Below are 23,580 nucleotides of genomic sequence, written 5' to 3'. Positions count from 1 at the left end.
AGATCAGCTGCAGACGAACAGTCACTCTATCACCAGAACAGGCACACAGCAGTACAGCACAAAGAGCTGAAATCAGCTGCAGACGAACAGTCACTCTATCACCAGAACAGGCACACAGCACTACAGCACAAAGAGCTGAGATCAGCTGCAGACGAACAGTCACTCTATCACCAGAACAGGCACACAGCAGTACAGCACAAAGAGCTGAGATCAGCTGCAGACGAACAGTCACTCTATCACCAGAACAGGGACAGAGCAGTACAGCACAAACAGCTGAGATCAGCTGCAGACGAACAGTCACTCTATCACCAGAACAGGCACACAGCACTACAGCACAAAGAGCTGAGATCAGCTGCAGACGAACAGTCACTCTATCACCAGAACAGGCACACAGCACTACAGCACAAAGAGCTGAGATCAGCTGCAGACGAACAGTCACTCTATCACCAGAACAGGCACACAGTACTACAGCAGGGACTGCTGGTAATACCTGAGACAGCCAGCTAGATACTGCAATGCCTCCAAAACTCAAGATCTCATTAAACGAAGGGCAATAAAAACTTTTCAAGCTAGGAAAGGATTGAACAAGTTCTGAAATTCTCCTTATGGGTTAAATCAAGCTGAAAATAAGACTGGCTGAGAAGAACAGAGGGGGAGAAAGCACATTATTATCTTTGAAATGAATCACAAAACTCATGTTGAGTCATTTATTCTTGTGTTTTTTAATTGTATTAATAGTTTGGACATACAGTTTAGATCAGAAACTAATCAGAAATGAGTCCTCTGGCACAGCTTTGTAGAGTGATATGGAGCAGAATGGCTTTTTCTGCATCTTGTTTACAGTAAAATACCTTTTTTCATAGCACTTTTCAGTACAATAAAAAGTGCATATTCCTTTAAAAACAGACATGTGTCAATGGGCCCGTGAACTCATTTCTAAATGTGATTAAAACAGCCATAAAAATACATTTCATATAAGAGCATCGCAGTGAAAATGTTTAACATTACTATTCTACATCTAAATAGTGAGGCAAGGCCAGCGTCTGAACATTATGAAGACGAATACAGTAAACAGCAGAAACAAGACATAAATAAAGGCTGAAAATGAACCGAAATGGTAGTGTTGAATAGAAAAGTTCCAAATGCAGATTTAGGTTCAGACGGATCGAAATATGATGTTGAAATTCCTCTTCTTGACCCGTATCCTCATTCTTCCAGCTTGATCTAAAAAGGCAGTCGAGTATTTACACAGTCAAACAAGCATGGCAGTGCTGCATTCATAAGGCACATGCATCTTTTTGATATAAAATGATTAGGAGCTTGCTAGTAAATAAATCATATAATACCATAATCGAGAGACTTATAGTAATAGTGATTTATCCTCTGGTTAAATAATAAGAACAATAATACATTCTCTTTAATATAAAACAGAGAGCCAGCTGGTTTGGGAACTGGGCCCCTAACTCAGAAGATGCAGGGGCATTTCTGAGCTGGGGGGCTGTCTCTGTATCCTAGAGCAGCGTAATACCCTGAGCTATTTCAGTAAAACACAGCTGATTGTGTATAAAAATGTGATCTCTCTGAATTAGGGCTTCTGTTAAATGTAATATGAACACGAATGCAGCAAACCTGTCAGTGTTTAACTCTCAACAGACAACAGGGACCACACACACTGTACTAGCTCAATTGTGGCCAAATTAAGGGACTGCACTGCGCTGCTTTCTCTGAATAAGAATAAATACACCTAAAAATAAAATATAAAACACACACAAAATGAGTCAGTGAATATCTACACTTTCAAAATCACTTTGGTCAAAAGCAATCAAAATTTTTGAAGAACAGTTTAAAAAAAAAAAAAAAAACAGCTGAAGGAGGAAAAAAATCAAACGCTTCCCACAACAAAATGCTGCACTCACCAAAAAGGACCGCAAAGGTTTCAAAAACAGGATTTGAAAGAAACCGGACGTGTTCAAAGATGGAGTCACAGAAAGTGCCGGAAAGCAGGCTGTCCCACGCTACCTCTCACGCAGGTCCTGACGCACTGGCGTTTGGAGGCGAAGTTGTTCTGGTTTCCCCCGCAGCCGGTGTAGCGGAACGCCTGGCAGCGCTTCTTGTGTGGGTTGTAGACGTACCTCCGGACGGAGTCGTCGCACGACCCTCTGTCAGGGCGGGTGAGGCACAGTGTGGGCGGATGAGCATCTGAAAACAGAACAGGCCGTCATGAGTGAGACGGACCGCTGACCTAACACGTCCCTCACGCACAGAATCGCTGCCCCCCGGCCCTGGAGGATGAGGTAAGGACCTGGGCCTGAAACCTAAAGGTTGCAGGTTTGAGTCCCCGGGCCGGGAGGACACTGCCGTTGTACCCTTGAGCTTCAGTATATATCCAGCTGTATAAATGGATACAATGTTTAAACGAAATGCAAATGGCACTCTTTATAAGAGCATCAGCTAAATGCCTGTGATGTCATGTAATGTCATTCAATGGAATAATGTGTTAAAGAAACACTACAGGGAGAATGCAGGACAGATGGATTGATGGATTAATTTTATGGTTAATTCACAAAATGTATCATAAACTAGGCAACCTAAATAATACATGTACACAATAACAGCACTATTAAGAAAAAAAGAAAAAAAAAACTTTATAGCACCTTTCATATATGCCTGAAAAACTGAAGTAAGAAAAAAGTTAACACAAAACAAAGCAGAGAAACAACATAAAATGTAAAGTACCTCGAACATTAAGAACAACAATAGATTAATAAAACAGAAGTAAAATACAATAAAACAATAAAATGAGGGATAAAAAGCATATAAAACACAAAAGAGAATAAAGGAGTATGCCTTAATGGTATGGTGTGTACCTTGCTGTGCATACACTGAAGTGTTTAAGTCAACACACTCATCCTATAGGAGTAGCTGTGTATCAAACAAGACTAATTAACTAATGACTGATGAAGGTCAGCCTGCTTAGAAGATCATAACCAGCGATAATTCTGCTCTATTCCACTGAGAAAACAGGCATGGAAACCCAAGCAGCTGTTTGATTCTACAGCTTTCCTTATGAACCATTACAGTGGATTTTCAGCCTACATCAGGATGTATATCATCTAGTTACCTTCTGCCATTGTAAACAACTGTGCAATGTTTTTAATGGACTACTAATTTCTCAGTGGCATCCAATGTATCACCAAAGCTAATTAAGATGAAATATATATTCCTCTAAACAGAGGATCAACACTGACATTAAATGAGTTCGAAATATTGTTACAAAAAGGAAACTGACAATAAGCTGACAAAAAAGACTGCCATTTTGTGGAAATCCACAAGATGGCACCATGGGATGCAGCTTCTGTTATTCACTTTACCAGAAAGCAGAAGAGAGGTGTGTTCTCCTTGGGCTGTGGATGTGGAAAGCCCTAACAGAACTAAAAAAAGATCTTTTGTTCAGAAATTCTGCAAAAATACACAAAAAAGAGTTAGAGATGTATAATGCATGATATAAGCTCTGTCTGAGCAGGATTTTTTTCCAACTAAAAAAATCTTGTGACATAAACGTGCACATGAGATTCCAGAACGACGTCCCCCGCTAACATGCTGCAATGAACTTTACCCAATATATCAGCACAAGCTCTGCTGATTCACCCTTGGGCCCTGTCACAGCACTATGGGTAAGAGCAGTGTATCACTGTCAGTACAGAGTCTTGGGCCCTGTCACAGCACTGTGGGTAAGAGTAGTGTATCACTGCCAGTACAGAGTCTTGGGCCCTGTCACAGCACTGTGGGTAAGAGTAGTGTATCACTGTCAGTACAGAGTCTTGGGCCCTGTCACAGCACTGTGAGTAAGAGTAGTGTATCACTGTCAGTACAGAGTCTTGGGCCCTGTCACAGCACTCTGGGTAAGAGCAGTGTATCACTTCCAGTACAGAGTCTTGGGCCCCACAGCACTCCGGGTAAGAGCACTGCATCACTGTCAGTACAGAGTATTGGGCCACACAGCACTCTGGGTAAGAGCAGTGTATCACTGTCAGTACAGACTCTTGGGCCCCACAGCACTCTGGGTAAGAGCAGTGCATCACTGTCAGTAAAGAGTCTTGGGCCCCACAGCACTCTGGGTAAGAGCAGTGCATCACTGTCAGTACAGAGTCTTGGGTCCCACAGCACTCTGGGTAAGAGCTGTGTATCACTGTCAGTACATAGTCTTGGGCCCCACAGCACTCTGGGTAAGAGCTGTGTATCACTCTCAGTACAGAGTCTTGGGCCCCACAGCACTCTGGGTAAGAGCTGTGCATCACTCTCAGTACAAAGTCTTGGGCCCCACAGCACTCTGGATAAGAGCTGTATCACAGTTAGAGCAGAGCGAGGAACCGTGATTGCAGCCCAGGCCTGGGCCCCCAGCTTCCCGCCCATTTGCAGGCCATCTGGCCCCCGAGCCTCGGCTCATTAGTGAGATTATGACAGAAACGTGCGCGCAGCAAACACACAGGTGCTGCGGAAAGCCCCGGAACATTCATAACGAGGCACATTCATAAAGAGGCCTCCCCTGCTTATTACAACACACCCCATCTGAAACAGACACACGGAACAGACACATTCATAAAGAGGCCTCCTGCTTATTACAACACACCCCATCTGAAACAGACACACGGAACAGACACATTCATAAAGAGGCCTCCTGCTTATTACAACACACCCCATCTGAAACAGACACACGGAACAGACACATTCATAAAGAGGCCTCCTGTTTATTACAACACACCCCATCTGAAACAAACACACAGAACAGACAGATACATAATGAGGCCTCCCCTCCTTATTACAACACACCCCATCTGAAACAAACACACAGAACAGACAGATACATAATGAGGCCTCCCCTCCTTATTACAACACACCCCATCTGAAACAGACACACAGAACAGACAAATTCATAAAGAGGCCTCCTGCTTATTACAACACACCCCATCTGAAACAGACACACGGAACAGACACATTCATAAAGAGGCCTCCTGCTTATTACAACACACCCCATCTGAAACAGACACACAGAACAGACACATTCATAAAGAGGCCTCCTGCTTATTACAACACACCCCATCTGAAACAAACACACAGAACAGACAGATACATAATGAGGCCTCCCCTCCTTATTACAACACACCCCATCTGAAACAGACACACGGAACAGACACATTCATAAAGAGGCCTCCTGCTTATTACAACACACCCCATCTGAAACAGACACACAGAACAGACAGATACATAATGAGGCCTCCCCTCCTTATTACAACACACCCCATCTGAAACAGACACACGGAACAGACACATTCATAAAGAGGCCTCCTGCTTATTACAACACACCCCATCTGAAACAGACACACGGAACAGACACATTCATAAAGAGGCCTCCTGCTTATTACAACACACCCCATCTGAAACAGACACACAGAACAGACAGATACATAATGAGGCCTCTCCTGCTTATTACAACACACCCCATCTGTAACAAACACACGGAACAGACACATCTCTGCAGAGGAACAATGAAGTATAAATACATTCAGAGCACAAGATAATGAACATTTTGTGGTATATGATATATGGCTTATTTTCCTGCTGTTGCTGTTGCATGGTCATTTTTATGTATTTATTATTTTTTATTTTTAAGAAATTAATTTTAGGGATGGTCGATCTATGCGCTTCTGAGTCTGTGGGTCTGAGTCACCTTTTGAGCCAAATGCTCATTGTTCTTATGTTCTGACAAAATCACACGTTTCACTGAAATGAATGACAATATGATGTAATACATAAAAATGTTAGGCATAATCTCTCACCCAGACTCAAGCAACGAGTGGCATAATGACTGGGTTTAATTCCCCTTCTTCATCTGAATTCTGGTGCTTATTGAATGTTGTAAACATTAAAGAGCACGATATTGCTGTATAATTTTAGTCCCATCCTAGTCATAAGCCGCGTTTCCACCGCAGGAACTTTACCCCGGAACCTTTTGAGGAACTCAGTGCGTTTCCACCGCAGGAACTAGGGTCTAAATTTAGTTCCGGGGGCTTCATTTTACCCCCAAAAAAGTTCCTGCTCGGGGGGTAGTACTTTCCGAAAGTACAGGAACCTTTTGGGTGGAGCTTGCAGCGCTGAACATTTCTGATTGGTTTTGTGTTTATTTTCAACCGCCATGTTTAAAAATATGCAGCCGCAAACCAATTTGGTTATAGCCTGCCAACGTCTTGGAATTATAACGTGTGCTCTTCTGTTCTTTTCTTGCTTTAGCATTCGTTTTATAAAATGCTAAGCATTCGTGCTGGGACAGCATATTACGTACCAAAACATTCAAACGGATTAATTCGGTTGCTGAATATTTTCTTCCGGATTTTCTTTGTTAGCCCGTTGTAATTGACTCAAAACGTTTGATACAGTTATGTGAGGTAGTTCTGCGTAATTCACATTGGTGATACAGTAAAAGCAAACTGGAAATCACCTTCCACACTTTTTGTCAGGGTAAAATAACAGGTTAATTCTAGTAATCGTCCCTTTAGCTTTTTCAGACTGCCGTAATTTTACTCTGCCATTCTTCAATTCCACAAAAAGACCAGGAAGACTATGGACTAATTTATGGTGCATGGTTCGCATCTGGAGGGCACACTTCGCTGCTCGGCTAGCAGTAACTTTGAAGGAAAGCAAACGGTGGCTGTACCACTGCTAATTTAAATTTTCATGCAAGAGTTTTCGTTCTATTCTTGTAATTTTGCGATTAGCCTATATGGAATTGACGATGAGAAAGTAATCAAACATCAAATTGTTTACAACGTGTGCATGTTTTCTGCTGTTGTTGCCAGTTATATTGGAAATGTGAATGCATTCTGTCACTTCGGATGTCAAGACATGAAAGCGAATGTTCGCATAAAAACATAATGAATGTGTTTGAGAGGATATATAAAACAGTTACAATCTGACTATTGGCCTGTTATATCCTATTTGTTGCATAACAACGGTCCAAGTTCAACTACCAACGACAGTTTTGCTTGACAACGGTACAATATGCCCAAACGGCTGCAGAAGAATATTTAAATTCCAGGTGATTAAATCGATAAAAATCAATAAATACGAAAGTAACCATGTATAATCATTGTTCGTAACCCGTTGTATATAAGTGGAATAAACCCCTCCGGGCTGTCCCGGTTATTAGAAAATAATGTAGGCTACTTCGGTGGTAGTAGAAGAAATCATAGGATAGATGGACCGACGACAACGTCGCTTTTTCATACGTCAGTGGGCTAATTTTCCTAATCTTCGCGGGACTTTAGACTGCGGTGGAAACGCAGACAACAATGGGCTGAAGGAACCTTTTAGTTCCTTGAAAAGTAGTTCCTGGGACTAAAGGGACTAAGTACTTTTGGTGGAAACGCGGCTATACTAATTTACTATAGAAAGCCTTCACTGAACTATGAATTTCAAAACAAAAACAAACAATTAATCACTCCTGGATTTGACATGCATTTCCATTCTGAGCTAAGTCCTTAAAACCTAGAGCTTCAGGAATCCCCACTTATCTCATTTCTTCTGAAATACTCCCAAGTGAGACACTGAGAGAACCTGGACACTAAAAGAGCAGGAGAACATCTGAGACGTCTAAAGAGACATACTCTTTACTAAATCCATCCTGGTAGTAAAGAATTGGCTAAATGAATTTGACAGACGGTGTCACAGAAAGACATTAAGAACATGTACGCGCTATAAATAAATCTGAAAGTTTTGATAAGCAGGTTGAGTTTCTGGTATCTATAATCTCAACGACAAAAAAACCCATATTTTAAATTTTAAAAATGCCACTGTGGTGTGGGGATGGCTGGTTTAAGCAGCCACACCTGCCCTGGGTCAAGCTAATTAGACCTGGCCAATTGGATAATTGGTTAAGAATTAGATAATTGGCCAGGCTAATTGGACCCGAGAACAGGAGTGGCTGCACCTGTGCGTAGTGAGGTAATCAGTGCGCACAGGTTAAATCTGCCATCCCCACTCACAGAAGGGAGCCTCTGTCATGACTGTTTTACATCTGCTCAGTTGGCTGTAACATCTTGCCGACCCTTGTAAATAAATGTGGACTGTTGGAACATCGTCTCCCTGTGTCTCTGTGCTGGAGGGCCCCGTGGAAAGCCACTTCATTAGGTACACCTGTTCAACTGCTCGTTAACGCAAATATCTAATCAGCCAATCACGTGGCAGCAACTCAATGCATTTAGGCATGTGGACATGGTCAAGACGATCTGCTGAAGTTCAAACCAAGCATCAGAATGGGGAAGAAAGGTGATTTAAGTGACTTTGAACGTGGCATGGTTGTTGGTGCCAGACGGGCTGGTTTGAGTATTTCAGAAACTGCTGATCTACTGGGATTTTCACGCACAACCATCTCTAGGGTTTACAGAGAATGGTCCGAAAAAGAGAAAATATCCGGTGAGCGACAGTTCTCTGGGCAAAAATGCTTTGTTGATGGCAGAGGTCAGAGGAGGATGGCCAGACTGGTTCGAACTGATAAAGGCAACAGTAACTCAAATAGCCACTTGTTACAACTGAGGTATGCAGAAGAGCATCTCTGAACGCACAACACGTCGAACATTGAAACAGATGGGCTACAGCACCAGAAGACCACTCCTGTCAGCTAAGGAAACTGAGTCTACAATTGGCATGGGCTCACCAAAATTGGACAATAGAAGATTGGAAATATGTTGCATGGTCTGATGCGTCTCGATTTCTGCAGCGACATTGGTAGGGTCAGAATTTGGCGTAAACAACATGAAAGCATGGATCCATCCTGCCTTGTATCAACGGTTCAGCCTGGTGGTGTAATGGTGTGGGGGATATTTTCTTGGCACACTTTGGGCCCCTTAGTACCAATTGAGCATCGTTTAAATGGGGCGACATAGCTCAGGAGGTAAGACTGATTGTCTGGCAGTCGGAGGGTTGCCGGTTCAAACCCCGCCCTGGGCATGTCGAAGCGTCCTTGAGCAAGACACCTAACCCCTAACTGCTCTGGCGAATGAGAGGCATCAATTGTAAAGCGCTTTGGATAAAAGCGCTATATAAACGCAGTCCATTTAAATGCCACAGCCTACCTGAGTATTGTTGCTGACCATGTCCACCCCTTTATGACCACAGTGTACCCATCTTCTAATGGCTACTTCCAGCAGGATATCGCGCCATGTCACAAAGCTCAAATCATCTCAAACTGGTTTCTTGAACAGGACAATGAGTTCACTGTACTCAAATGGCCTCCACAGTCACCAGATCTCAATTCAATAGAGCACCTTTGGGGTGGGGTGGAACAGGAGATTCGCATCATGAATGTGCAGCCAACAAATCTGCAGCAACCGCGTGATGCTATCATGTCAATATGGCCCAAAATCTCTGAGGAATATTTCCAGCACCTTGTTGAATCTATGCCACAAAGAATTAAGGCAGTTCTGAAGGCGAAAGGGGGTCCAACTCGGTATTAGCAGGGTGTACCTAATAAAGTGGCCGGTGAGTGTATAAAGCACTGTCTGTAAGTCATTCATTAAAACTTGCTAAATCTAGGCCTGCCATTAACAGTATTGATATTAAAATGAGGCGAGGTTACAACAAACAATATTAGCTATCAGCTCACACAACATAAACATCTCTGTTCCAAAGCAATGCCACTGAATGCTTCTTAGATTAATGTTACTTGGCCCTGCGCTTATCATCTGACACAGTGACAATCAGCGTTCCCCTAGCAACTTAAACCACCAATGGCATGCAAGCATCACATATGAACCCTGAACTGTCTGTTAGAAATCAGGTAGATCAGTCTGTCTGTGACAGACTCCATCAGGGCTCAGCAGTGTGATCCCAGTGGTGCTCCTGCTTTCTGTTCCACCTGAGCACGACTGCAAGAGTGTGATGTTATTATGAACACTTAGAGCCAAAATGGTGAAACGCCGAGTGCCACTACCACATGGACACCTGTGTTGAAACCTGATAATTAATCCAATTATATAGACATAGGTTTGGATGGAGCAGAACCCAGGGACTTATCTAACACTGCAGCACCAGGGATGCCGGCCCCTGGTCTATATCCTTATTGAAATATATGATCAATCTTGATATAACCTCTTCAAGCTTAGTAATAGACTGTGTGTGGAATAGCCTGCCAGGTCACGTAGTAGAGGCAGAAACTCTGGGGATTTTCAAGACTTGATACAGTGTTAGACACTGTCTAGTCTGTAGGTAATCAGAGCACACTAACTTAGTCAGGAAAATGGTGAGCATTGTTGTGCTGAATGGCCTGTTCTCGTCATTATATCATGTTATGTTAATATCAGCAAACACATCACAACAGTTAAGAATATTTATACAAAATTACAAAATATTGCTGCATTCAAATCTTGCCATATACAGTGTGCTCCAGAATTGTTGGCACCCTTAATAAAAATGAAGAAAAAAGGCTGCATATAATAAAAGACACAGATAATAATCTATATGTTATGTTCAAACATATGGGAAATATATATCCTTTTATTTCAATACATTTACTCTCATGCTTCAAAGTTTTTTTATTAAGTAAGCTAATTTTTTCTGAAAACCATAGGTGCCATAATTATTGGCACCCCTAACAATTACTGTAAGCAAAATCAAACAAAATGAAATTGGCAATACAATTTTACTTAATTTAGTTCATCTCAGTCTAAAGGAACTATATTGTGTCATTCCATCACTTCCAGTTTCACTAGAGAATAAAAATTAGGTAACAAGCACACAAAATCCCTTTGTCATCCATCAGCATGGGAAAAGCCAAATAACTGTCAATTCAGAAGAGACCGATGGTAATTTACCATCACAAGTCTGGTAATGAGTACAAAAAAAAGACATACACGGTTAAACATACCACTTAGCACTGTAAGGGCAATAATAAAAAGGTGTAAAACAAATTGAATGGTTGCAAATTTGCCAGGAAGAGGAAGCAAGTGCATGGTGTCCCCACGGACGGTGAGGAAGATGGTGAGGGAGGCCATTAATAACCCAAGGATCACTGTTTAAGAATTGCAGAGACTGGTTTGTTTCTTCTGGTCAACAAGTCTAAAAAAAACATATAATGGCACCTCCATACCAACTAACTCTTTGGTAGCACGAAGACAGCACTTACTGAGTACAATAAACAAAACCAAGAATCTGGAGCTTGCCAAACCTTATTGGAATTATGACTGGAAGAGAGTGCTATTGTCAGATGAGACCAAAATTGAACGTTTTGGCCATACACATCATCGACGTTTGGTGGCAAAAGAGGAATGCATACAGAAGAAGCACCACATACCTACGGTCAAATATGGAGGTGGGTCATTCATATTTTGGAGATGTTTTGCTGCCAGTGGTCCCGGGGCACTATGTTAGATCAATGGCACAATGAATTCAACAAAGTACCATGAAATTCTGGCAGAAAATGTGGTTGTCTCTGCTAAGAAGCTAGGACTTGGTCATAGGTAGATTGTCCAGCAGGACAATGACTCCAAGCATACATCAAAATCTAAACAGAAATGCTTAAGTGAAATCAACATCCATGTTTTCCAATGGCCATCTCAGTCTCCAGACTTAAATTCCATCAAAAACCTGTGGTCTGAACTGAAGAGGGGGGGTCCATAAGTGCAAACCCACAGATATCAGTGATTCTTAAAAGTCCTACATGGAGCAATGGTCAAAAATCGCTCCGAATGTGTTCTCTAAACTTATCACAAATTATAGGAAAAGACTCAAGACTCATCTTTGCCAGGGGTGTTTTCACAAAGTATTAAACCAGGGGTGCCAATAATTGTGGAACCTGTTTTTTGGGGAAATATTTTTTTTAATTAAAACATTTAAGACTTTGGTTGATTCCAATGAATCATTAATGAAGTACACTAGTTTACACATGTTGGAAAATAAAGCTTATGTCAATAACTGTATTATTTTTTAGCTTAGCAAATTTTTTTTGCATTTTTTGTGCATATTTATCAAGGGTGCCAATAATTCCGGAGCCCACTGTATTCATACAAAATACAAAAAATTAATACAAAAAATGCATGCAATTATATATTATATAACATAATATTTTCCCAAAAGTCCACATATTTGCGGCATACTGCAGTGTGCCCTCCTGTTTAGTAAAAAGTTGGTGGTATTGAACATCCTGCTCTTACCAGTTGAGATGAGTGGCAGTGTGCTTGGTCTGGCTGGTTCTCGGACACTGACTACTCCTGGCTGTTCGACAACCTCAGGTTCTGTACAAACAGCAAAGAGAGACTGAGGTTGAATAATAACAACAACAACAACGACAACAACGACAACAACAACAATAATAATAATAATAATACACTTCAGGCAACATTTTTCTGGCATGATTTGGGTGCACCCACAAATGCACATTAATCATCACTTACAGTAATGCTCACAAGGGATAATCTGTAACTCATATTATGCGTGTGACACGGCCTTCTCTGTCACCTGATCTGACCCCAATCTATGCAGAATTAATGGAGCATTCTGGAATGGTGGATGAGACAGTGCCGCCACCCCCCCCCCCCCCCCCCCCCCGCAATAATTTCAGGCACTGACACACTGGTATACAGGCTATTATGGCCCAACACATCACAGTCACTATACACTGGTGTTACCGTACCACACAGTCTACAGTCTACTACACTCGCAGTACTGCACACTCTCAGTACTGAACACAGACCTACCGGGGAGAGACTCTGCAGGTTCTGAGATTCTTCTGGTGTGAATGACAGGGGCCACTGGGTCAGGTTCTGCACAGACATAAGAGAGAGATTGGTCTTGATATTTCAACATAATTGCTACTCAGTGAAGGTCATAAAATGATGGTGTTGATTTCTGATGCTCCTTGTTTTAAGGTTCATAAGGTAAGCATTAACCTACTCTATGCTATAAAAGCTCTTAATCTGAAATACAATAACACAAAATAAATGCATCCTACAGTTGTGTTATCATGCTCTTTTACATCAAACACAATATTCTGTCAGAAGCACTGGGAAATGCACTGTATTCCCAAACTGTTTCAGACTAACAATCAATACAGCAACAGCAACACCACAGGGGCTTATTAATTCCACAGTCACATAAATCATTTAAAAAGAGATTTCATTTTCAAAGTTCCATTTAGAAAAGATTGGTGCTTTTCATTTCTCTGAGCTCAACATTAAATCTAATTTACATCAAGGTCACTGCATATCTACACTTTCAGAACCGCATAATACCACGATGAAAAGAAATAAGCAAGCAGTAGGTCTTTATGGCCATTTGAGTACTGTAAAAAAATGAGTTAATGGACTTTGGCATTATGTGCCAAATGACCTGATGTGCATTACAGTATGTGCCAAATGACCTGATGTTCGTTATGTGCCAGAGACCTGATGTGCACTATGTGCCGAAGACTGGATGTGCATTATGTGCCAAAGACTGAATGTGCATCATGTGCCAAATGACCTGATGTGCATTACAGTATGTGCCAAATGACCTGATGTTCATTATGTGCCAGAGACCTGATGTGCAGTATGTGCCAATGACTGGATGTGCATTATGTGCCAAAGACTGAATGTGCATCATGTGCCAAATGACCTGATGTGCATTACAGTATGTGCCAAATGACCTGATGTTCATTATGTGCCAGAGACCTGATGTGCACTATGTGCCAAAGACTGGATAAGTCTGAGTTGTGGAGGAAGAGGAAGAGGAAGCTCACGTTACCCCACACCTGCACCCCTAATTAAACAGCCTGATCAAGTAAAGATTCAATGTTTCCCTAAGCTGCCAGCCAGAGGGATTTTTGAAAAAATAAAATAAAATCCCCATCCCCTCACCATATACACTACCCTCTACCCTCCCCCCACCCCCTAACCATTTCCGCAGAAATAAAACAACTTTGCATTAATGGAAGTCATTCAGCAACAAGCACAGGCTTATTGACATTATCCTGAGTATAACAAGATATGTGAACATAGGCCCACATGGATAATAATTATACAAACAGACTTATCTGGATAGTGCTCTTCATACATGGTGTAACACCATAAATTATGCATAAAATAAATAAACAGAGACGGAAACAGAATAAAGAAAGTGGTGATTCTGCCAAGATATTTACACAAGGCTGAAAACAAGTTGAAAGAATCGGTCTTTAACCATGATATAAACGACAACATAGTGACAAAGGCCTTAATGAAATCTGAATTCAAATTATTCCATAGAATTGGAGCCATAGAGAATTGGAGCCATAGAGAAAATGACTATCTCTGGCTAATACCACAGCACACCATGCGTTCACACAAACAGGCTGTTCCTTAGTTATATCCTCGTCCAAGATGACATCACTGACTGAGATGTTGCCGTGGGACACAGGACCACCAAAGCCGCCAGGGCGGCGAGCGGAACCTTGAGCCGGGCTCCGTGGCGGGGCACTCACTGCGCTGGTGGCACCGGTGCTGGCACTGCTCCCGGGTCCGGAAGTTGTTGGCGTTGCCGAAGCAGCCGCCGTAGAAGAAGCGCTCGCACGCGCCGCTGGAGCTGTTGAAGAAGTAGCGCGGCACCAGCCCGCGGCAGGGCCCCGGCTCGTCGTCCAGGTGACACGGGTTCTTATCGGCTGGGGGGGAGAGAAGAAGAGGGCAGGTGACACAGGTTCTTATCGGCTTGGGGGGAGAAGAAGAGGGCAGGTGACACGGGTTCTTATCGGCTGGGGGGGGGAGAAGAAGAGGGCAGGTGACACAGGTTCTTATTGGCTGGGGGGGGGGAGAAGAAGAGGGCAGTTGACACAGGTTCTTATTGGCTGGGGGGGGGAGAAGAAGATGGCAGGTGACACGGGTTCTTATTGGCTGGGGGGGGAGAAGAAGAGGGCAGGTGACACGGGTTCTTATTGGCTGGGGGGGGGGGGAGGGGGGTGGGGGGGACAAGCAGAGAGCCGGTGAGACACCCCGCAGGGGAGATTCAGCCGCACCCCTCAGATCCCACCACCTCCACAAACCTAATTAAGGTAGGAAGCACCGCGCAGGACTGAAATGCAAACAAACGCACCGTTTACTAGTGAATATTTATGACACACAACCAGCAGGGAAACTGGTGGTGCCGCACAGCATGACTGATCGTGTCCGGGCCGGTCTGTGGGATACACGACCCCGCACCCCCCCCCCCACCCCCCCCACCCCCCCCACCCCCCCCCCCCACACCGCCCCACTCCGCCCCACCCCCCCCCCCGCACCACACCCCCCCCCCCCCCCCCCCCCCCCCCCCCCCACATCACTCACACACCGCCCCACTTCCCCCCCCGCTCCCCCACACACCACCCCACCCCCCCCCCCGCAGGCTACAGCCAGCGGTCCTCATATAATACAGCTTAATATCTGCTATCTTGCTCGTCTCTCTGCCCTGTATTTACGGCTGCCTTTAATTAAAATGCTTCCATTAAGCAGCCGTCTATCATCATTCCGGACACTTCAATACCCCCCCCCCCCCCACACACCGCCCCATTCCCCTGACAGAAAAAAACACTCCCCCTTCCCCCCTGACAGAAAACAAGAACGTTAAACTCCTTAATCAAATGTACGGTTTAACCCAGTCATGCTGTCAGGCTGATTTTCCCAGCGATTGGGCCCAATGTGCTCTGCACGCACACGCTGATGCACACAGTAATGCACACAGTACTGCACACACTAATGCACACAGTAATGCACACACTGATGCACACAGTAATGCACACAGTACTGCACACATTAATGCACACAGTAATGCACATAGTACTGCACACACTAATGCACACAGTAATGCACACAGTAATGCACATAGTACTGCACACACTGCTGCACACAGTAATGCACACACTGATGCACACAGTAATGCACACAGTACTGCACACACTAATGCACACAGTAATGCACACACTGATGCACACATTAATGCACACAGTAATGCACATAGTACTGCACACACTGATGCACACAGTAATGCACACAGTAATGCACACAGTAATCCCTGCTGAACTCCTTTCTCTAATGCCGCTCGTTTGTGGCTCTCCCTGGCTATTCAGCACAGTCGCACGTTTGGAAATAAACAAACGCACATCAGAGATAATAAATCCCAGTGAACGGAGAGGCGTGCAAAGCCTCTCTCACCTCAGCGCAGTCTCACACAGGCATTTCAAACGACCTTAATGAAGAAAAAACCACACCAACAAAAAAAGCCTGTTGCTGAAGATGCTTTCTTTCTTTACTGGCTTGGATTAGCCGACCGCGTCCGGGACGCTTTATAAGTGCGATGGGGTTGATTGGGCAGCGGAAGACAATCCGTCTGTCGAGCGGTCTCGCACGCCACGCTTCTTCAAAGGACGGCTCCAGAAATCATTCCAAACTGCATTTTTTTTTTTCCAGCAGCGACTGGAAGTGATTGAGTTAAATGCCCCAGAAAAGGCAATAACAAACAAGCAAGAGAGCGGGGGAAGCAGCCGATACGTCTTACTTTCAGAAATATTCACTCTGCCGGAAAACACCGCCGACAAGCTGAACACCGCACGCGGTAAAATGAATTTGCTTGGACGAATCGTTCAGAAAAAAGCAATTCTCCAATTCTCAGATGGAATACCACGAGAAAGATTGAGTGTTCGTGTCGTCTTATTGGTGACCTTCTCTCTTTCTTGATGAAGCACTTCGACTTTATTTGTGCATATCATTTTTCTCGGCACCTGAAGGACACCCGCATTTGCAGACTTGTCAATACGGGATTGAGAATTTAAGAAAGCAAAACTGGGGATTAATGCCAAGGCAGAGACTCAGTCCAATACCGAATGCTGAAGAGAAGATTGAGAAGGCTACCCACCGAGCATACGCGCTAAATTTGGGAAAAGCATGTAGTGACATCAGGGCTCACTAGATGGAGACAAACATATTGTGATTTCAGCTGGGGATGAGAATTCAGCTGGGGAGCAGACTGCTGCCCCTCCAGACACACAGAGGAAAAAACAGCCCCCGTATTTAGAGAGAGGCAGTCTCGTCTGTTAAAGCACTTTTCCTGATACAGCAGCTTCGTCGCGCATTTCTGCGAATCGTTTAACAGCGTTCCCACAAGTCTACGGGAACTTTCCAGTTTTCCCACCGTCAGAATGAACTCCGAAGGAACTCAAACGAACCATGATCAGACGATGCATTACACGTACAGATTAGATAAAGACAGGTTTCAAATGGATGGGGTCATTCAAGTTCTTGTACTGGCCTCTGTAGCAGAACACTCCAACCCCCACATTCCACATTCCACCCCCGCCCCCCAAAACACACTGTTTTTCAAACGGCCCCCGCTGCACAAGAGCGGGCATGTTTGCTCTGGCGGCAGCGCGGGGATCGCCGCGGCTGCTCCTGCGATTGGCCGTTAATGTCATCCACAGACCGCGGGGCCGGCGGAGGGGCCGAGGACGGCGGTTACCACGGCGCCGCGCCGCTTCACCCGCTTTCCCGCTTCAGGGCGGGGTCAGGGCGCGGAGTGGGAGGGGCGCTCCCTCGTCCTGATCCCGCCCCCGCGGAGAGATGCGGAATCAGCCCCCCCCCCCCCCCCCCCCCCCCCCCCCCCCCCCCCGCGCCTGATCAGTGTTCCGTGTCGGATTAGCCGCGAGCCGCCAAAGTGCTTCAGTTAGACGGCTTGGTCCAGACATCGGTCTGTGCTCAGGCAAAACTAACACGCACGGCAAAGCCTGCCCTTGGAAGGGGGTTCATGTGTTCAGTGACCGGCCCCTGGCATCGACTCTGATTTCTCCAAAGGAACTTTCTTCCAATCCGTAATACGGACATTGAAGAATGATTCTCACTGTGTGAGCAGGCATCGAAATGGTTGGTGAGGCAGTTCTCCTTCACAGACTTTCTCTCCCATTTGGGGGGGGGGGGTGTCGGGGGTGAAGTCAGGAGGAGCAAACTGGGTGCGTAAGAATCATGGCTACGCCACAGCCAATCACCCCATCAGCAGCCACAGCACAAACACTCTGCCAAAGGGTGTTCATAACAGCCCATTCCCACTTCTAAACCAGCCTGCAACCTTCTCCTTATCTTGCACTGAGACCGGACTAAAGCTCTCTGTTTTTAAGGGTTAGCACAATCGCAAACCAGGGAGTGTCTGCCGATGTGGCCTGTGTAAACACCGCTGTTATCGCTATAGATTACCTGGCCATTCTCTGAATTCTCTGTCATTCTTAGCTGTTAAAGAGTAACTCCCACAGCCCTGGGTAAACCCTCCTAACCCGCACCCAATTCCACACACCCTCCTAACCCGCACCCAATTCCACATGCCCTCCTAACCCGGACCCAATTCCACACCCGCTTCTCTGCATCTCTCTCTGAAAGGAGCTGCCAGGCCTCAGCTGTGGAAATACACCAGCGGGAACCTCTCTGACGCGCGCACAGGTTTCCGGGGGCTTACGTTTCACGATGCACATTTTCTCGCACTCCTCCAGGGACACAAAGTTGTTGGCGTTGCCCTTGCAGCCGCCGTACTCGAACCTCTGGCAGCGGCGGGTGTCCACGTCGAAGTAGAAGCGCTCTTTCAGGGCCTTGCACGGCCCCTCGTCCATCTTCAGAGCGCAGGAGTGGTGGAAGATCCTCAGCTCGGGCTGCACGCCGTTTCCTGAGGGGGGAGAGGCAGACGTTACCGTTTTCCCACCGCGCACAATTAATTAAACCGTTCCTCTTTTTTTTCCAGAGCGTAAATTAAGTCAGCTATCAGCTTTCAACCTGCGGCACCATGGGGAACAAACCGGCATTCTGGTACATAAGTGACTCCAATTTTACAAGTTCAAGATGCCCTCACTGCTTTCAGATATTTGATTGTGAGAAAGTCTTTAAACTCTGGGAAGAGTCCAGCGGGCACGGACTGGCATTTTAAAACACAGACTGTTACAATAAACCAGCTTTAGCTCAACTCAATCATTCACAGAAATGGCAGGGCATAAACTTCACGCCATCGGCCCAATTCTAAAATGTGTGATAAAGATTTCTGTTTCTACTGACAGAACTGTGTCAAGAAGGATGCCTGTGCCTTTTCTGTGTGTAAGGAAAGCCAAGCGCTGCATTTCATGTGTCATATTTAATGTCTGCTTTAGCAGGTGAGCTGGGAAATATGATTCTACCGCATCATACCAGCAAGACTTGCAGGGTCTCACAAAAATAACATCTGAGGATCCGAGCGGCGCTGAAATCTCCGTCACAAGAAGGCTCTGAGAGCGACAGCCGCTCAGCTACGGCAACGGCTGCAGACAACTTTCCGCTTTTGTTTATTTATTTTATTTTTTTTATAGATGAGTTAGTGGGGGGAACATAATCTTTAAAATCCCATGATTCTTCTACACAGTGTTTACCACTGTCTTACACCCCCCCACCCCACAATGCATTGCAGTAACACTAGGTCAGAAGTCTTCATGAAAACATTTCGCTGGCATAACTTCCTGTTCTCTTGGTTATTTGGATATTCCTCGGCGGGAACTCTGACCCAATAAGGCCCAGAGTGCTAATCCAGCTCTGCTCTGATCGTTTGCTTTTCCCTGAGGCCCAGACACTACTGTCTGCATTCCTGCACCCTGAGGGATCAGCGGCGGGGAGACTCAGTGGGGAGGTAATCACGCTGACGACTGGGGGTTCTGCCCACACCGGGCCTCAGCCAGAAGGAGAATGCGCATGCCAGAGCACACAGAACCACAGGACAGACCCTTCACACGACACATAACTGCAGTACAGACCCCACACACTGCACAGAACTGCAGTACAGACCCCGCACACCGCACAGAACTGCAGTACAGACCCCGCACACAACACAGAACTGCAGTACAGACCCTGCACACCACACAGAACCGCAGTACAGACCCCGCACAGCACACAGAACTGCAGTACAGACCCCGCACACTGCACAGAGCACGCCCCGCAGGCCAGTACTAGCGCTCAGCGGGTACTTGTGTTTGCCTCTCGAGGGCGGAGCACCACGCAGAGTGCAGCCGCTCCTCTCAGTCCTGGGAATGGAGAGGGAAAAATGAGAAGCACGCAGGGGCCTGGCTTCTCCACCGAGCTGGGATTAAAGCTGCAGGACTGTTTTTCACACATCCTCATGGGCAAAACATGCTGGAACAAAACTGCCAAGAGGTCGGGGGCAGAGAGTTTTTCAGATGTTATTCTTCTGCTGAGATCAGTGGAGAGAACACCCCTCTCTTACAGCATAGCAGCGAGAGTCACAGAGCACTATCTAAGCCCTCACACAGGACTGCAGACACAGCCGGCCTACAACCCCTCTCCAACACAGCCGGCCTACAGCCCCTCTCTTACACAGCTGGCCTACAGCCCCTCTCTAACACAGCCGGCCTACAGCCTCTCTCTAACACAGCCGGCCTACAGCCTCTCTCTTACACAGCCGGCCTACAGCCCCTCTCTTACACAGCCGGCCTACAGCCTCTCTCTTACACAGCCGGCCTACAGCCCCTCTCTAACACAGCCGGCCTACAGCCCCTCTCTTACACAGGACTGCAGACACAGCCGGCCTACAGCCTCTCTCTTACACAGCCGGCCTACAGCCCCTCTCTTACACAGGACTGCAGACACAGCCGGCCTACAGCCCCTCTCTTACACAGCCGGCCTACAGCCCCTCTCTTACACAGCTGGCCTACAGTCCCTCTCTTACACAGGACTGCAGACACAGCCGGCCTACAGCCTCTCTCTTACACAGCCGGCCTACAGCCCCTCTCTTACACAGCTGGCCTACAGTCCCTCTCTTACACAGGACTGCAGACACAGCCGGCCTACAGCCCCTCTCTTACACAGCCGGCCTACAGCCCCTCTTACACAGCTGGCCTACAGCCCCTCTCTAACACAGCCGGCCTACAGCCCCTCTCTTACACAGCCGGCCTACAGCCCCTCTCTTACACAGCCGGCCTACAGCCCCTCTCTAACACAGCCGGCCTACAGCCCCTCTCTTACACAGGACTGCAGACACAGCCAACCTACAGCCCCTCTCTTACACAGCCAGCCTACAGCCCCTCTCTTACACAGCTGGCCTACAGCCCCTCTCTTACACAGCCGGCCTACATCCCCTCTCTTACACAGCCGGCCTACAGCCCCTCTCTTACACAGCCGGCCTACAGCCTCTCTCTTAAACAGCCAGCCTACAGGCCCTCTCTAACACAGCCGGCCTACAGTTCCTCTCTTACACAGCCGGCCTACAGCCCCTCTCTTACACAGCCGGCCTACAGCCCCTCTCTTACACAGCCGGCCTACAGCCCCTCTCTAACACAGCCGGCCTACAGCCCCTCTCTAACACAGCCGGCCTACAGCCCCTCTCTTACACAGCCGGCCTACAGCCTCTCTCTTAAACAGCCAGCCTACAGCCCCTCTCTAACACAGCCGGCCTACAGCTCCTCTCTTACACAGCCGGCCTACAGCCCCTCTCTTACACAGCCGGCCTACAGCCTCTCTCTAACACAGCCGGCCTACAGCCCCTCTCTTACACAGGACTGCAGACACAGCCGGCCTACAGCCCCTCTCTTACACAGCCGGCCTACAGCCCGTCTCTTACACAGCCGGCCTACAGCCCCTCTCTAACACAGCCGGCCTACAGCCTCTCTCTTACACAGGACTGCAGACACAGCCAGCCTACAGCCCCTCTCTTACACAGCCGGCCTACAGCCTCTCTCTTACACAGGACTGCAGACACAGCCGGCCTACATCCTCTCTCTTACACAGCCGGCCTACAGCCCCTCTCTTACACAGCCGGCCTACAGCCCCTCTCTTAAACAGAGCGCTATTAAACCCCATCAGGAGGTCTTACACTGGACTGCAGACATAGCCAGCCTTCAACACCTCACATGGGCCTAGACTTATACACTTTCATCTTACAATGATTAAAATACTATTTTTGCTGCATGGTTTTCCCAACAATTGACTCAGCACCTGAAATGCTTGTTATCTTTGCAGAACCATACATTTCCAAGTGTCAAGGAGGTATTGAAGTCTTCATGAAGGAAGGATGGCATGCAAATAATTCCCCAAAACGCCTTTGGAATGTGCATTTCTGGTGTATTTAAATGCGCAGGCATTAGACTGGACACAGAGGACAGCACAGTAAGCAGTAAACAACAGGATGTTGTTCATTTAGAAATTGGCCTGACATAAGTAAGGCTGGCCATCCTCCAAGCTCCTGTTTAATGTAATGTGGGTGGATTACTTCATCAGGAGGAGCAGTCCAGACACGCTTCCACAAGTGCTGGGATGGAAACTGTTGATGTCCTTGACTAACAGAAAGTGTCCGTTGTTGCTACCACCGATAGCGATCGCTACAACAGAAGCCGGAGACAGACCAAATCAGCTGATAGCAATCGCTAGAACAGCAGCCAGAGACAGACCAAACCAGCTGATAGCGATCGTTACAACAGCGCCCGGAGACAGACCAAACCAGCTGATAGCGATCGCTAGAACAGCGGCCCGGAGACAGACCCAAGAACAAAGACCAGCCCACAGAACAGAGCAGGTGTTTCACACAGGGCACACGCTAATGCAAAGTGTGGCCTGTAGACAGGGTCTGCGCCTCAGTAAGAGTGTTGCTGCCACAGGACAGCATCAAACCGGTGGAAGTTCCACCTTACTCGCATCGCCCCACAGCACCAGTGATTCACACGCGACTCGCAGTCAACAGAGAAATCGGGTCACGAGCACCAAGTACATCAGAAAGCCGCGGAACGATAACCGGCACTTCCGTAATCACCACTCACAGGGGACTTAACCCGTTTCCTCGGAGAGCAGAGCATCGCGCGTGGTTACGCGCGCTGTATGAGCGTACGGCGAAGAGCGCATCACCAGGAGATCAATACCGGGCGGACACGCCCGCCATCAGCGGGAGCACTCCCTTACCCTCCAGGGCACGCAGACCCGATACTGACTCACCGCCAATAGCTGTGATTACACGCTGAAGGGCAGCTCCTTAAGTCAACACAGAACATGACACAGAGTTCCATTAAGCCTGCGTGTGAGATGACGAGCCGGGCCCCGATCGCGCCGCGCAGTGCCTTCCCAGAGTGAGTAAGACTGAGCTCACGGCCACGTTTCCGATGAACGGGTTTAAGTTTAACAAAAGGGGTTTTTAATCGCCGCTGGCCCACTTCTCTCCATCTTCTGAAAGCCTTTTCTTTCAGAATACGTACCAGAAGAAGATTAAGAGCCAGAAGAAAGCGGAATTAGAGAGGCACAGATCAATGTCACTGCTTCCGTGGCGATAACCGGCTTGTCTAATCGTACGGATCCGGCGGTCTGAAAGGAAAATGCCGATCTCAGCAGTTTGAGATCTAAGCCACCCTGACGGCTTTCTGCGAGGAATCAAATGAAGACGTGACGTCCGGTGCGGCTTCGCTCGGTTTAATTATCCTGCAGGACCCGCTGCGAAGCTTTCATCTGGAAGAGTGTCTTAGGCTATCAAGTTAAATCTTTATACCTTGGTTTACATTAAAATGAAGATCAATACCATGGTCACAAAATTACACTGAACATGACTGTCATGCTTCTT

At 46.5% G+C, this 23,580-nt stretch overlaps 1 protein-coding gene across 1 annotated transcript in view; it reads right to left on the bottom strand.

The window, feature by feature from the left end:
* Positions 1-701: 701 nt before the first annotated feature.
* tfpia (tissue factor pathway inhibitor a) overlaps positions 702-23,580 on the bottom strand; it is a 43,130-nt gene continuing 20,251 nt past the window's right edge. Inside the window, exons 2-7 of the mRNA XM_035394732.1 lie at positions 18,469-18,672; positions 14,486-14,662; positions 12,747-12,812; positions 12,204-12,284; positions 2,020-2,199; positions 702-1,224 (exon numbers count right to left, since the gene is read on the bottom strand). Coding sequence (XP_035250623.1) covers positions 1,157-1,224; positions 2,020-2,199; positions 12,204-12,284; positions 12,747-12,812; positions 14,486-14,662; positions 18,469-18,672 — 776 coding nt within the window. The 3' untranslated portion in view covers positions 702-1,156. The remainder of the gene's footprint in view (positions 1,225-2,019; positions 2,200-12,203; positions 12,285-12,746; positions 12,813-14,485; positions 14,663-18,468; positions 18,673-23,580) is intronic.

The sequence above is a fragment of the Anguilla anguilla genome, chromosome 15 (assembly GCF_013347855.1).
Source record: "Anguilla anguilla isolate fAngAng1 chromosome 15, fAngAng1.pri, whole genome shotgun sequence".
Taxonomy (NCBI): Eukaryota; Metazoa; Chordata; class Actinopteri; order Anguilliformes; family Anguillidae; genus Anguilla; species Anguilla anguilla.
This window is presented reverse-complemented; position numbering and strand designations above follow the sequence as displayed.